This window comes from Lineus longissimus, chromosome 19 (assembly GCF_910592395.1).
Source record: "Lineus longissimus chromosome 19, tnLinLong1.2, whole genome shotgun sequence".
In the NCBI taxonomy this organism is placed as follows: Eukaryota; Metazoa; Nemertea; class Pilidiophora; order Heteronemertea; family Lineidae; genus Lineus; species Lineus longissimus.
This window is the reverse complement of record NC_088326.1, coordinates 12,142,114-12,158,379: the sequence shown is the minus strand read 5'-3', so window position 1 is coordinate 12,158,379 and position 16,266 is coordinate 12,142,114. Positions and strand designations below refer to the sequence as shown.

General features: G+C 41.8%; 2 protein-coding genes across 2 annotated transcripts in view; both read left to right on the top strand.

Annotated features, from left to right (window-relative positions):
- Positions 1-429: 429 nt before the first annotated feature.
- Positions 430-8,768, top strand: LOC135502768 (protein eyes shut homolog). The gene is made up of 9 exons (XM_064795859.1): positions 430-585; positions 899-1,845; positions 2,107-2,220; positions 6,720-6,824; positions 7,133-7,258; positions 7,373-7,486; positions 7,629-7,856; positions 7,967-8,109; positions 8,585-8,768. The coding sequence occupies exons 2-9, from the start codon at positions 987-989 to the stop codon at positions 8,615-8,617; spliced, it is 1,722 nt and encodes a 573-aa protein (XP_064651929.1). The 5' UTR covers positions 430-585; positions 899-986; the 3' UTR covers positions 8,618-8,768.
- The window catches only part of LOC135502765 (protein eyes shut homolog), a 23,947-nt gene continuing 16,086 nt past the window's right edge, over positions 8,406-16,266 (top strand). Inside the window, exons 1-14 of the mRNA XM_064795851.1 lie at positions 8,406-8,443; positions 10,262-10,361; positions 10,935-11,048; positions 11,189-11,302; positions 11,417-11,650; positions 12,063-12,390; positions 12,794-13,056; positions 13,141-13,345; positions 13,910-14,055; positions 14,186-14,357; positions 14,455-14,618; positions 14,883-14,988; positions 15,364-15,591; positions 15,953-15,985. Coding sequence (XP_064651921.1) covers positions 8,417-8,443; positions 10,262-10,361; positions 10,935-11,048; positions 11,189-11,302; positions 11,417-11,650; positions 12,063-12,390; positions 12,794-13,056; positions 13,141-13,345; positions 13,910-14,055; positions 14,186-14,357; positions 14,455-14,618; positions 14,883-14,988; positions 15,364-15,591; positions 15,953-15,985 — 2,234 coding nt within the window. The 5' untranslated portion in view covers positions 8,406-8,416. The remainder of the gene's footprint in view (positions 8,444-10,261; positions 10,362-10,934; positions 11,049-11,188; positions 11,303-11,416; positions 11,651-12,062; positions 12,391-12,793; positions 13,057-13,140; positions 13,346-13,909; positions 14,056-14,185; positions 14,358-14,454; positions 14,619-14,882; positions 14,989-15,363; positions 15,592-15,952; positions 15,986-16,266) is intronic.

Genomic DNA, 16,266 nt, shown 5'->3' with positions numbered 1-16,266 from the left:
CGCCAGCTGGGGTCCTGTCAAAATCATTGGCCAACCTGAGGCAGATGGGAAACTCATGAAACTCTACAGGGTCGCCCAGAAAGGTTTTCCCTTGCACAATAGAATGCTAATGTGTATCCATTATGTGAGGTAAAATAATTCTGGGCCACCCAGTAGTACAGCAGACAATCGCAGATCAGATCAGGGACGTGCCTTTCTGGAAGACATGTCACAACCTGACAGCCCGAAAGAAGACTGCCATTTTTGGCACTTAGCCTCAAAAACACATCCGAAATCTAAAGGCCGAAAAGCTATGGGTTGGCATCATGAAAGCATCAGCAGGGAAAAAATGCAATTCGCACCCTATTTTTCATCAATTCTCTCCCTCAAGAGGACAAAATTCCCAATATTTACAAAAAACGACCACAACAACGGCCATCGTCCAGATCTGTGGCACGCTACGCTACAAAAGTGCTATGTTTTCATAACAAAATGCTCTCAAACAGCACAAAGATGGATTAAAAAACAAAGACACTATGTGGATATTTGAACTAATGATCCGTTCATAAGATTGTTGTGTTTCTAATGTGTTTTTTATTTCTTAAGGTAGAGTTTTTACTTCGGATATTTTGCCGTTTTTGACACTTCGGACTAGGCGTATACAATGTATGCATACAGTGTACATAGTCAATCAATGGTTTATCATTGATCAAAAGGGATGTTCACACATTAGTACATAACTCTGGGGCAGTTGATTTATTCTTTTGGTATATATTGGGTTATTTTTTTTTAATCTAGAATCTTGAGCAGTTGTGTTTGATTTTGAAAATGATCGATTATATTTGGCATGGGTATAGTCCATGCATCAATCCCGGCCCATTTGATACCGATAATCTTATAAAAATATTTCCTCTTCCAGCCATGTAACCATCGCCGCATCGGGAGACCTTCCAAAAGACCAGAGTCCATACTTCTTATCAACATTCCATAAATTAATCCATCCAAGAATGAATCCGTTTAAGAAATTACCCATCGCTTTATCAAGTGTGCTATTGCAATGTTTACAACTAGTGCTTGGGGCCATCCAGTGCAAACAACCTGTGATAGGTGAACCACTGCTGTGGCGGACTACGCCGAAAAATTTCACAATCGCATGGATGGTGGATCAAGTTTGTGAGTCGTCTTTACAATGTCTTGGTGCTCAGGTAGACGAAACTGTCCATTCTTGGGTCAACGTCATTCAGTTGTGTCCGATATTTATGCAAACGGGTGATAATTTGTATATAGCGCCACCTATTATAAACACATTTGGTTTCAATCCGGTTTCGTTGTCGACTTTAGATGACTGGGAGAATTGTCGGACGAATATAAGTTCTGGTTTAGCGTTGATGAATTTTGGTGGAGATAGTAGAGAGTTATTGGTGGATTCGAATTTTATAACAAATCGGTTTAACTATTTTGCGCAGAATGATAGTTTGAAGACGTGTAGGTTTGGCTTGCGTGTGCGTGTGACAGTGAAGCCTAAAAACTGCGGCAGCGATTCAAATTTTTGTTCCGGCCATGGAAAGTGTATCACAACGTTGTTAAAAGATTCGTACACATGTCATTGTGATCGCGGTTATACTGGAGTTTTATGTGACGAAATTGACGCTTGTGTTTCTGACCCGTGTTATAATAATGGCACTTGTACGGATGCGATTCAAGGTCTGGCCGGTTCGAATTACACCTGTAGCTGTCCGGACCCGTACACTGGCTTCAACTGTACAGAAGTTAAAGGAGTGTGTACGGAAGGTTTATGTCATAATGGGACATGCGTGGAGTATGGACCACAGGCATTTAGATGCAATTGTTTTGGAGGGTACACAGGTAAGCATATTTTCATGAAGATTCATTAGGTAACATTTTCCCTATGGGCTGTCGATGAAACGAAACTAAAGTTTATTTCACAGGTGATGTTGGGGAGAGTGGGATTTAATGTATTTGAAATGTTACTCAAATTTTTACGATGTTTTCGATTGTTAACGATCGCTTACTTGCCGTCAATGTTGACATGGCAAGGCAGGTTTTAAACGACTTCTATAGATGGTACAAAGACTTGGAATTTTTTGTCTCGCATCTTCTTTTTAGGAACTTACTGCACTGAATGGGTAAAATTCTGCCACCTTGGATTTTGTCAAAATGGTGCAACTTGCGTTAACGTATTCCAGAATTATACATGCTCTTGTCCTGACGGTTTCACAGGTGAGTTTTTAAAATCTTAAGACCAAGGCTTCCGAAAATCAATTCTGCTTTTTTTCGTTTTTTTATTTACCAATTTGCTTGCCTGATTCAAGACATGAATGAGTGAAATGGAGGAGTTAAATCCCATTCTGTCGTTCATACATCATTTATTTCTCTAATATCGACTTTGTTACGGTCTGTGATTCTCTGATTGTACCATTGAGGAATCTCTGAACGGTGATCTGCAACAAAGTAACCTGAGGACGCCCCTCTTTATACTAGTTTTAACAACTAATGCCACACTTGCGAGTGTGCCAATCATTCAGTATTTGGACTAAAAAAGAAAATACTACCTTTTGACGTTGTGTAATATTGACTCAGAATCATTGATTTTACATGCGGGAGCCCTAATGTTATGTATGGATCTTAGTGTAAGAAAAAATATGGAGCTAAAGATGGAATGGAGGTACAGTGGAACCTCCCTTAGCAGACACCTCTCTATAAGGACAGCCTCTCTATTAAGGACCCTAGTTTTGGTCAACTATTAGTGGCACGAAAGCTCACAGCAAATGACCTGTTTTTGTTGCAAGAACCTGCAATACTGCATTTTACCTAGAGTATTTTGCATGTGACAATACCATTGGCAAACTTTGCAGGCCAGAGTCCTCTATTAAAACATGTGTACATTACGTGTACATTGTTGTGCATAGGTTTTGGTAAAAAAAGTACTCATTGGACCAATCAATCTGCACAAAATTTTATATGTGTCAAGAAGAACCCTTTGCCAATAGCATAATAAAGTTTTAAAAAATTCCAATACCGATTGCCTGAGAAAAAAAGATTTCCGTACACCATATCCATCAAAACGTCACTGGCGCATTGATATGGCCCTGTCAAAGTACAAGTTCTAAACTGACCAGTGAGACCACATTTTCTTAAATATATTATCAAAAAGCATATTTCTGTGATGGCCTGACTCTGTAGATTAAGAATCAACCACAGATTGAGAATTAATTCCACTTTGGTCCATCCCAGCCATGTATTTACCACAACTTGACATTTTGATAAGCTCTATGTGACTGTGCCACACTTCCGGTCGTGGATGAATACAGGTCTCTGCCCTGCAAGGAATGATGTTGATAATGACATACATCACAGAGCACTCATGTTCAGTAAGCATTGATTATATGCAGGTTTATGAGTTTGATTGAGTAAATATGGTAGTATTTCAACTAATCGATAATGGCACGAATGGTTTTCAAAGAGTTTCTGTGGTGACAATCACATTGACGCTATGGTGTTTCTTTAACCCTGTTCGAAAGAGGTTTGAAAAGCTTATTTTTGGTTGCAGCCATTTTGACATTGTCAGAAATCCTCATTCGAACATGTCAATCAGCTTGATACAAACAGTTTCCTGGGAGATGAGGAGTAATTATTGTATAGTACCCCCAGGTATATGGCACGGCTTAACCCGCCGGCCATGAGGGAATTCCTTTATGGCCCAGTGGTTGGCGCGTTGGCCCCAGAGTGGAACTTAAGCAACGTTGAGCGCGGTCAACCTTTGGATCGGTGACCGGCGTGTACAATACAATTATTACAATAGCGTTCCTCATTTTGTACAAAATACACAAAATGCATGGCTGACACATTTCACTTCATATTGTATTTTACCTCCAGCATGTCCAACCTAGGGTCGAAACAGACTTTTTGTCAGTCGGACAAGGGAACAGGTCACACACGTGAAATGTCATCCCACTCTATATTGGTGCCCTGTTTTCATGTGAACAAATTTTGACAGTCCGGCCATCATTATGTCACGTGCTATCTAAGGAATGCCTTTACTTGCATAAGTATGACATTGTTGATTCAGTACTAATGTTTACAATCCGATTAACTTGATATCTCCTAATGCTTACGAGGTTAGCCACCTATTAAGGTAAACAATAAAATCCCCTTTCTTCAATGAGTAGTAAATCCTCCGATAAGCTGTCAAAGTTTGAGTCGTGCTGCGCGACAGGTTGTCCTGACTTATGCGGCATAACTAGACCTTGCGGGTCCAAGCATAGGTACAAATGTCTGTGCAAGAACTCAGTACAGTGGAACCCCGGTCGGCGACCACCTCAGTAACGCGACCACCCCGCGAACACGACCAAAATTCTCCGGTCCCGAATGGTTTTCTCTCTAATTCCCATTAACTGGCCCTCGCTAACACGACCACCCCGGTACCCAGACCGCGACCACCAGCTTGGTCGGTCCCAAACTGCAAATTAACCCCGCTAACGCGACCATGAGGCCTAATTGCCGTAATCAACCATGACTGCATGGTATCAATTGGCACCTTCTCGCAAATCCGTGTTGATAATTAGCACCTCGAACACAATGACCATGGGAATCCATATGAAAATACATGTAAATGATGTGTAAGTGAGTTTGATCTTGGAGGAACTATACTTCAAGTATAATTCCTCCAAGGTTTGATCAAATGTAAGCGCAAATAAAATGAAGAATAAACTTTCTTTTCGACTCACGGTTTGTTTTTTCATCATTTAGTATTAAATGATGTCAAGAGGCATGCACACGTAGTTTTTAGGACAAATAAATTATGTTGATTAGTAAGAGTACCGATACTCAAAGTAAAGAATGCTTACTACGTCGTAATGTTGATAAAATACGTTATTAAAAAGATGATTTAATCAGTACCAGTTCAAATTGGCTAATGTTAAAGCAGGAAGACATCAGGAAGAATTCTCAACATCTTCTCACATCACCTCTCTCAATGTTAGCGGGAATATTAGCTTGACATCAAGAAGGGCAGCTGCCGATGGTGTGAATTACATGCTTGTTCTAATTAGCATGCTCAAGTTTTAATGTAATGTTTGGTCTAATTAGCTCTCGTCAGTTTATTTACTCATTTACATGAGTTGCAAATTAAACGCAAAACACTCAAGAAAATGATTTTTTATTCGTAATATACACACAAAATTATCGAATCACCCGGTGGCGTAGTCATTAATGCATGTCAATGTCCACACAGCAGGACGATGTTTTGACGGGAAAACCTACTTATGATTCTTAAATTCACTAACGTGACCACCCCGGTAACACGACCACTTCGGCTTAGTCCCTTGGGTGGTCGTGTTACCGGGGTTCCACTGTATATGATTGAGAAGGCATGAGGACAACACCAGTAGGCACAAGTTATCCATCAAACCCTCCAAGAGGCACCCTGCTGCCCCCAAGAATGTAAAAAGCCCCATGACCGATCTATTCTAAAACGAAGCCATGAACTTGAAGGTGATAAAAATGATAACTGTGGCACGTGGAAGATGACTATAGGAGCAGCCAATGTAGAACTCGGGCCCTTATTTACTCCTTCGGCCCTTTCTGCAACCTGATATTATGATTTCTAACACTCTCCTCTGGCTCTTGTCAGAAATACCATACTGACTTTGGAAAACGTGTCAGCCATGTTATTTTCTTTAAATCAGCCTTCGATGATTAATGAAATGCCTCATACAGATTTTTAATCAAACTGTGGCAATACCGTCAGGTTCTGAATGGCCAGACTAATGACTTGCTTTTGTAAGAGCGCGGCTGACTGATGGCTAAACATGGCTCAGGGTATTACTTGATTAGCAGTACAGAAATGTTAGTGACCAGTAGCTATGGCGATTAGCGATATCATGGTTTAGCATTTCAGTACTCCATCCACCAAGTGTAAAATGATTTAAATTGCAGCTACAGTAGAACCTCCCTTAGCGGACACCTCTCTATTAAGGACACCCTCTCTGTTAAGGACACTAAGTTTGAGTCCCAAATTAGGTGTTTCCATTCAATTTGACCTCTTTTATCAGGACACCTCTGTATTTAGGACAGCACTTGTCAGTCCCAAGGGTGTCCTTAGTAGAGAGGTTCTACTTTACCTGCGATTACAGTTGCTGCTCTGTGCAACAAAATGCTCACTTGTTTGCAAGTAAAACCGGTAATCGCTGGGGTTGATATTGACTTGAAGTTACATTGTACTGCAATGACCACAGAAAACAAGCAAGTATCATCGCCCGCGATTTAAATTGAGAGTCCAAATGATACGGTCAAAACATTTACCATGCATGGACTTCAAAACTTTTTAACTAGTTCTCGGCTACATGCAGATCAAGTTTTTCAGCCATATTCGATTCTTGACTTATGACTTGACTTATGTCTCTAGTTTTCTTGATATTAACGGCCTTAGATTACTGGAGTATTAGCTGCAACACAATACGAGTGACTCAAGGTTTGTGTAACACATGTGTCTTTGTTTAGATGTTGTCTTCTTGGTAGGCCCTCCACAAGTGTGATGACACATGGGAGTGTCGGCAGTTGTGACATACATACACGAAAACAGATCGATAATGAGTATTATTTCATTTCTCCAAAAACAAGGGCTACTATTAATCCATAAATATTCTTGGACATTTTCATTGCCCCCCCCCCAGTTGTTGTGGTGTTTTGATTTTAAACTGACATTTTCTCGTTCACAGGTCGTCATTGCTCAGAAGACGTCAACGAATGCCAATCATCTCCTTGTCAGAATAACGGGGTCTGTCTCAATCAAGTCAATCAGTTTGTCTGCCAATGTGGATTAGGTGAGTAAAGTAGAACCTCCCTTAGCGGACACCTCTCTAATAAGGACACCCTCTCTATTAAGGACACTGGTTTTGGTCCCAAATTGGTTGTTACCATTCAATTTTACCTCTCTAATCAGGACACCTCTCTATTAAGGACAGTACTTTTCAGTCCCGAGGGTGTCCTTAATAGAGAGGTTCTACTGTATTTGACGATATTGAGACCAGCAATCCTGGTGCTTGGGGACGTCTTGTTAGAGTAGCACCTACAAGACCTCGATCTGTAGAGGAACTAAGACTTTACCGAAATGTAAACATTGTATTTTCAGGTTTCAGTGGAACGCTCTGTGAGAATGACCTTGACCTCTGTGCGGCTGACCTCTGCAAGAGTAATAGCACGGCGTCTTGTGTGGAGACGACCGACGGTAACAACGTTACATGCAGCTGCATCGCAGGTAGGTGGTCTGTTCAAATTGCAATTGAGAGCAATAATTGCTTTAGACATTAAAACTGCTATAGTTTTGTGCTCAGATGTCAGTGTCATAGTTATCCCACTTCTGGATTTTAAGGTTTTAATGGCTGGGACTGTGGAGAAAACATCGACGACTGCCACCCGAACCCATGTCAGAATGCCGCTGTCTGCGAGGACAAGGTCAATGGCTACCAGTGCTACTGTGCAAATGGTGAGTAAAAGTACATTTTTCCTGAATGAACTCATTTGCAAATCCTTGACATTAGCTAGAGTATCTTTTAAAGTATCATCATGAATTCCCTAAAATATTATCGATAGAATCATTGTCTCTCAAATTTCTTTTCTTCCAACAGGCTTCACTGGAACCAACTGCAGCATCAACCACGACGACTGCTCGCCGAATCCTTGCCAGAACGCCGCTACCTGTATTGATGGCATCGCAGACTTCTCATGCGAATGTTTACAAGGATTTGATGGGAAGAATTGTTCCAATGATATCGATGATTGCGCCTCTAAACCTTGCCTCAACGGAGCAACATGCCGAGATGCTGTTCACGACTATATTTGTGATTGTGTCCCAGGTGAGATAGATATCTATTTCTGAACAAATGTCAAAAGTGGAACCTCCCTTAACAGACACCTCCTTTAGCAGGACACCCTCTCTAGTAACTTTCTACAATTTGTCTCCCAGGTTTTGCTGACAAAAACTGTTCGAACGACATCAACGAATGTTCTTCAAGTCCATGTGATGTGACAGGAACGTTGGAATGTCTTGACGAGGTCAACAAGTTTACGTGTCGATGTAAACCGGGATATTCTGGAGTCAGGTGTGAGGTAAGAACATTATCGTGAAGTCCGAGTCCAGTTGGAATATACCCCCTCCCCCCCCGAAGGAGATTACTCCAAGATGGTTGGGCATCCATTGGCTGTTAATGCACCAATCTATGTCCCCAGACGCCGCTTGGCCTCACTGTCAAGGTCAACAATCCCTTGGCCTGGATATTCAAACCAGTTTTTTCACAGACGCTGGTGTCAACTTGACAATGTTAAAATTCATCTTCTGTTTTTACCCTATAAGAAATTTTCAAATTCGAGTTTAATTTTCAACCTGCTATGTCTAATTTAGGTAGGGTTATCAAGGATGACCATTATGGCTGCAGCCTTGAAGGTACAATGTCTTAATACTGGTAGTGGCCCAAATGATATTTATTTCATACAGATAGGAGACTTGATAGACTTTTAAAATGTTTCACCAAGAGTAGTTCAAATACCCATGTTAATATAGGTCCTCATTATTTCCCTTCTTTAGGCACAATTTATTTTCTGTTCAAGAAGATCATGAAGTCATATTCCAAGGTTTTTATTTTCTGTTGCAAACCTGGCTTATTTGTCCAGCTGCATGTTCCCCTGCTTTGCTTAAAAAGTTCAGACCGAGGTGGCAGTTTCTTCAATCAGGGATGTCACATTTCTCGATATTTAGCATATTTCTTGAAGATTTTTCCTCACTAAATGCTAATTTGATACAGGAAATGGAAAAATCTCTATCTCAACTTTCTTTCGATACTTAGAATTTTCAAAATTGGACCAAAAATAAGTATTTTAGAGGTATTTTCGTGCAAGCGAGGGCTGTCAAATGATGAGATTTTTACAAGAAAAATATTTTTGCCCTCGCTCTTTGGCAACCCTGTTCTATCTTCCACTGAGTTCTCCAAGACGATCTGTGGTGAGGAGGGTGATCATAATTCCAAGAAAAGATTATGTCCCAATAAACACGAAGTTTACCCTGTACAGGATGTCATATGATGACAATTGAAGAAGAGAGTTATGGATTGAAGAAGTTGTCATCTTGACCTTGCAGACACCGCCCTGTGCAAACAAGCAATTTTCATCGCTGCAACTTACGATTGTAACTATCTGTGGTCAAATACGGTATCGCCGGGTTTGATATCGTTTGCAGATTGCAGTAATCGCTGAGTCATGCCGCAGGTTCCTGGGACGCCCATCACAAACAAGCGATTTTAAAACATTGCATGCAATTCAAATCGCTGTTAGAGGCAATGTACATGGCTTGCTTGCGCATTGTATTGCTTTGGAGCTGGCTCTGGTAGCCACTGGGCCTACTATGAATACAGTTTTTCATCACATGCTTTTGATAGTAGAGGCTTTCCCAGTTCTGCTGCCAATCTCTCTGCTCTTTGCACTTTGTTATAGTTTCATCTCCGCTCCTGTTGCCTTGCTTAATTTTAATTCAGGTTGGATGGAATGTTAGTTTTTGGGTAGTTGTGGTAGATAAGTTTTTTGCAGCAGCTGTTTTGTGTAGCATGTATGGATTTATCTATATTTGGTGGTACAGTAGAACCTCTCTATTAAGGACAACCTCGGGACTGACAAGTGCTGTCCTTAATAGAGAGGTGTCCTGATAAGAGAGGTCAAATTGAATGGAAACAACGAATTTGGGACCAAAACTAGTGTCCCTAATAGAGAGGTTGTCCTTAATAGAGAGGTGTCCGCTAAGGGAGGTTGCACTGTAGTTATATCTATGATGGGTCACATGAATGATTGACCTGGGTTTCGAAAACCCTCTAAGGTGTGAAAACATATCGAGGGTGTACTATCAAAACTTGGTAACTGATGGTTGAATAAAAATCGAATTTGAAATGGGCTGGAGACAACATCCTGTTAGAATATTGAAGATGGTGTTCAATGTATAGTACCCCCAGGTATATGGCACGGCTTAACCCGCCGGCTATGAGAGAATTCCTTTATGGCCCAGTGGTTGGCGCGTTGGCCCCAGAGTGGAAGTTAAGCAACGTTGAGCGCGGTCAACCTTTGGATCGGTGACCGGCGCATACAATACATTCAACTGGCCATGAAAGTGTTAAGACCCAACCTTTGTGATAAGCTATAAACATACCAATAAGGAATGGACACTGAAAGAGAAGAAGATTAAACTTCCCGTTTCTCATTTTAGAATTTTTTGTTTCAGGTCGATGATAATGAGTGTCTGTCTTCACCTTGTCAAAATGGAGGTCAATGCCTTGACAAGGTCAACAGCTACGAGTGCCTTTGTCCGAATGGATTCACAGGTAACTTTAGACTATTTTTGGAGAAAAAATTGAGAAATTGTAGAATTTTGCCGAGGATAGTTGACTAAGAATTGTGACACAAATACAGTAGAACATCTCTATTAAGGACACCCTCGGGACTGGCAAGTGCTGTCCTTAATAGAGAGGTGTCCTGATCAGAGAGGTCAAACTGAATGGAAACGACCTATTTGGGACCAAAAATAGTGTCCTTAATAGAGAGGGTGTCCTTAATAGAGAGGTGTCCGCTAAGGGAGGTTCTACTGGTAGTTCTGAATGAACATGCTCATTGAGAGTGCTCCAGTTAAGAGTGAAGAGTCTGTCTTCTGTTTTTCAGAGAACAGCCACCCAGGTTTTAAATGGGCATTCACTTTGTTTTGAAGGAGTTCTGATTGCTTTAGGATTTCAATTTCCAGCCAAAATGGCTTTGCCTATGGTCAACCCTTAACTACCTTCTCAATTCATGGCCAGGTGAATAAGTAGATTGGCTGAGTATATTCAAATGATAACATGACGCAGAAAGAAAAGTAGTTATCTGATAGGTATTGGAATAATTTTCGTGTGATTTTTTTCCAGGCTTCAGGTGTGAACAAGATGTTGATGAGTGTCTGAGCAGTCCGTGTCTGAATAACGCCACCTGTGGAAATGGAGCAGGCCGTTTCAATTGCACATGTATCCCAGGATTCTCAGGTACAAATCAAAATATTGAGAAAAACACATATTAGACAGTTCATGCATATGATATTTTTGTTAAGAATTGTGAGTAACTGAAAATTCAAAATATCCAAGAAAAATGTACTTAACTGACAATCCTAATTATTGTTTTTCAGGTGTAACGTGCAAGACTAATATTGACGAATGTGCGTCTAATCCGTGTTGGAACAACGGCCAGTGCCAAGACAAGATAAATGGCTACAACTGTGATTGTCAGCTGGGATTCAACGGTGAGTGAAAACACCACCCCATCTTATCTGGATGTGACCAAGATGTGGATGTTTGTCACAGGCACCTAATCGTTTTTCAAACATCTATATAAATAAGCTTATCCTTCTTTTCAGGTGTCCATTGCGAAACAAACATCAACGACTGCGAACCGTACCCTTGTCTCAACGGCGGCTACTGCCGGGATCAAGTCAACGACTATGTCTGTGATTGTGTCCCTCCTTACAAGGGCAAGAACTGTTCCGCGGAGCCTTGTGGGCCGCCGAACCCTTGTCAAAATGGCGGGAATTGTACGGAGGATTTGATGTTACAGCGCGGGTTCACTTGCGCTTGTGAACCGGGATGGGAAGGTGAGTGAGGTTTGAATTTCTGATGAGTGGACTCCGTCAAACTGAAGTAGAAGTGACTATAACGAAAAAATGTAAAAATTGTCATAACTGATATTTTATTTTATTTTGTTATTTCTAGGGATGAGTGGACTCTGTCAAACTGAAGTAGAAGAAAATATAACTAAAAAATGTAAAATTTGTCATAACTGATATTTTATTTGATTATGTTATTTCTAGGGATGAGTGGACTCCGTCAAACTAAAGTAGAAGAAAATATAACGAAAAAATGTAAAATTTGTCATAACTGATATTTTATTTGATTATGTTATTTCTAGGGATGAGTGGACTCCGTCAAACTAAAGTAGAAGAAAATATAACGAAAAAATGTAAAATTTGTCATAACTGATATTTTATTTTATTTTGTTATTTCTAGGGAGCACCTGTTCCCGGCCGTTCCGTTACTGTGGCAGCTCGCAGGCTGAATCGCCATGCTACCCAAACGGTTTCTGTCTCGAGCAACCAAAGGACTACAGGTGCCTCTGCTCCCCAGGCTGGGCGGGCAAGACCTGCTCGAACGCCGTCAACGACTGCGAGGAAAACAACTGTACAAATGGCGCCACCTGTGTGGATTTGCATTTGTCGTATCGATGTCAATGTCCGCCGGGATGGGACGGAACGTTTTGTGAAAGGGTGAAGAATAACTGTGACCCGAATCCGTGTCAGAATTCTGGGACTTGCATCAGCAAGTTTGCTGACTTTGAGTAAGTTGCTAACGCCAGATTGGCCTCCTGTTCCCTGTGAAAGCAATTTTTAGCTGGAAATGAACTTGCAGAGCTGGATAGATTCTCCTAAGTTTTGTGAAAGGGTGAAGAATAACTGTGACCCCAATCCGTGTCAGAATTCTGGGACCTGCATCAGCAAGTTTGCAGACTTTGAGTAAGTTACTAATGCTAGACTTCCCTCCTGTTCCCTGTGAAAGCAATTTTTAACTGGAAATGAACTTGCAGAGCTGGATAGATTCTCCTAAGTTTCGCAAATTGAGTTCCTGACCGAATGCTCGAACACTCATCTGTGTAGATCTGTGTGGTTCGGCTGTGAAGGTGTTATTCATTAAGAAAAAGGACGTATTGGAAAAGATTGTCAATTTCTATCAATTTGTTTCAGCTGTATGTGTAGTGTGGGCTGGCAAGGCAAGACGTGTTCAACTGAGGTCAACGAGTGTGCTGACCCGGCCAATAAATGCCTCAATGGCGGTACGTGCCAGGACGGCATTGGAAACTTCTCGTGCGCGTGTCCACCGTTTTTCACTGGGCCGAGGTGTGGGATAGGTTACGACCCCTGTGGACCAGGTTTCAACCAGTGCATCAACAACGCCACATCTTGCTTGACTCAACCGAATGGGGATTACAACTGTTCCTGTTCTAGTGGTAAGTGTTTAGACTTGTGAAGAAAGCCGGTAATATGATTCCCCTCAGTTATTACTCAGGACAATACCTTGTTTCTTATTTTAGGCTGGGGTGGTAAAAACTGTGAGGTGGACGTGAATGAGTGTGCATCCAACCCCTGTGGATCAAACGGCAAATGTGCGGACAGGTTCAATGGTTATACCTGCGACTGTCAGCCAGGTTTTAACGGCACCAACTGCGAGATCAACATCGACGAATGCGCGTCAAATCCGTGTGGAACAAACGGGACATGCATTGATGGCAATAACGCGTAAGTGACTCATTTTCAGTGACTCATTTTGCGTAAGTGACTCATTTTGCGCCAGTTTATTTGCAAGATCTTCTAACAATGTACAACCCGTCCCGATCATTGCGTTCCTCGGACAGACTGCTGCTGGTGCAACCACGCAGCAGGATGGCTTCCTCTGGAGACGGGGCTTTTGCTTGTGTTGCGCCGCGCCTGTGGAACGGGCTACCACAGGAAATTCGTGCGAGCAGCAGTATCCTTGTCTTCAAGAGAAAGCTGAAAACTTTCCTGTTCTCTAACTAGGCAGCAGTCTGTCAAAATGGCCAGCAGCTTATATTTTTTTGATTGGTTTCTCTGGTGTCTTTGATCACGTTTTTTTTGTGGATATAGGCACCTTAAATCCCAAATGATTGATTGATTGATTGATTTTCAGCTCACCTCCAGAGAGGTGACTTCAGGACTGATGTTCACGGCCGGAAAGTTGGCAAGCTCAGACTGTAGCATATAAAAGCCAAATCCTCAACTAAAAGATGGATGTAGCGATTGTTTGCTTTCATGTCTGAAATATTTTTTGTCCTGTTGTTTCAGGTTCAAGTGTAACTGCTCTGAGGGATTCCAGGGTCTCCTCTGCCAGGATGACGTTGATGAATGCGCGAGTGACCCATGTCGAAACAACGCGACGTGCGACAATCTGATTGGTGCATACAACTGTACCTGTGTACCAGGATACCGAGGTAATTCCCATATTAGACGTCACATGAACGGGTCTTCTTCCCGAGTAAAATGTGTGTAACAATTGATTGGACTATTTTCTCAGAATCTTGCCAGTTATTTATAACTTAAACTGATAATTTCACTTTTCAGGAACCAACTGTGAAGAAGACATCAATGAATGTGCAACAGATCCGTGTCAAAATGGTGCCACCTGCCAGGACCTTGTGAACAAGTTTGATTGTGTCTGCGTGCCGGGGTACACCGGCACATTTTGTCAGTTCGACATCAATGAATGCCAGCCGGACCCCTGCGTTCATGGGAAGTAAGTTACTTTATGTTATGCTGTTTCAATGATGAGTGTTAACGTAGATAGCTTCCATGACCAAACCATTTATTTTTTCGCAATTTCTTGTTTTCAGCTGCAGTAACTTGCTAAACAAGTATGAATGCAGTTGTAAGCCGGGTTATGTCGGCATGAATTGTAGCGTTGACGTTAACGAGTGCCGATCCAACCCGTGTGTCCGAGGACGGTGCAACGATTTAGTGAACAGTTACTCCTGTAGTTGTCCGGATGGTTTTATTGGTAAGTTCACCAAAGTATCCCGCTTTCTTTAATCTTTCAGGGCCTACATTTCACCCCTTAAGCCCTCTTTTTAGAGACCCTATGGAAAGAAATCGATGATATTTTAAAATAAATCAGATAAAATCAGAGATAACTTCAAAGATATTGACCAGTAGTTTGCGCTCCAGAGCCCAAAATGATGCAGATGGAATTTAGGAGTATCACCTGCTGGCCCATCACCGATCAAGCACATTCTAACTCTACTGCTTTCATGACTGTCTTCAGGTGTCAACTGTGAGGTTGATGTATCCGTTTGCGGTGCTGGTGTGACCAGTTTGTGTCTAAATGGGGCAACGTGTATCGAAGGATCGGGGAAAAACTTCACTTGTCAGTAAGTACATCAAAGATGTTCGTTTAAACGTAGAGTGCTCTTTGACTGTATAACAGTTTCAAACCACTTTTCATTCATTCCGTAGCCTTATCCAGAAGCCTTTATTGGGAACCAAGGAGTGCATATACTGTCCTACGCTTGGCCATTTCAGAGTACAGAGTACCGTGTCTCTCGAACCGATAGCCTTTCGATCTCAAGTCAAACACTCATCCCTGTACCACAGCACTCCTCTTTGTCTGCATTGAATATAAGCCGTCGTTAGTAGTCCTCTGTGGTGAGGACCAGAGATTGGCACCCCCTTATGATTTGAACGACAAACCACCTTAGGTACTTATCGGCAGAAAAGGTTTCAGTTGATTCTGAATTTTTTTCAAGATGTGTCCCTGGCTTCAATGGAACGCGCTGCGAAAACAACATTGACGATTGCGTGAACCATGCATGTGAAAATGGTGCCACATGCGTGGACGAGGTTGGAGATTATACGTGTAGGTGCGTCCCAGGTTGGGTTGGCCCAAGATGTGAGACCGACTTTGATGATTGTAAACCGAATCCTTGTCAAAATGGTGGAGTTTGTCAAGAGAAGACCCCAGGAAGCGGCTTTGGGTGAGTTTCAATATTTTGATTCTGTTCCCTTTTGGAATATCATCATGGTCCACCTATTTGTGACGTGATGGCTTTTTCCTCATCTTCGACTTCTGCATTTGGAATTTTTGAGATGCATGCTGGACAGTAAGTTCGTTTTAGGTAACGAAGTTGGCGGTTACCAGATGGCATAAGTAGCCACTTGGGGTCAAAGACAGTTATTGAGTTATTGGCGTAGGCTGACTGTCTTCAAAATGTTGTATGACACTGAATTGATTGCAACTTATCTTCTCGCCAAAAATTCATGGTTTAAAGTTGGTGGAGTAAATAGTTTTCTTCAAATTCACTCCTTGTCCTAAGTTTTTTCATATATCTTCACCAGCAGCGCAGGAAATAATGGCAAAGAGTTCGATAGGTGAACTTCTTCAGATTAGCACTTTTTAATCATCTGCTTTTGCAAGTATGGTAGAATCTTTACCAAGCTTCTGCTCTTCTGCTCCTTCTGATACTAAGACCCGTGACCAAAGGTCGTAGGGGGGCCGTGGTTGCTAGTAGCAGTGATGCCTGCCCATGAGGATTGGTTCCAGCCTCTACGGAAAAGTTTAGGTGTTGTGGGGGGGGCCAGTCCAATCTTTGATGTTGTCCATCCATGCTTTCCCAGGTCTTTCTTGCTACCTCCCTCCAGCAACTTTGTAT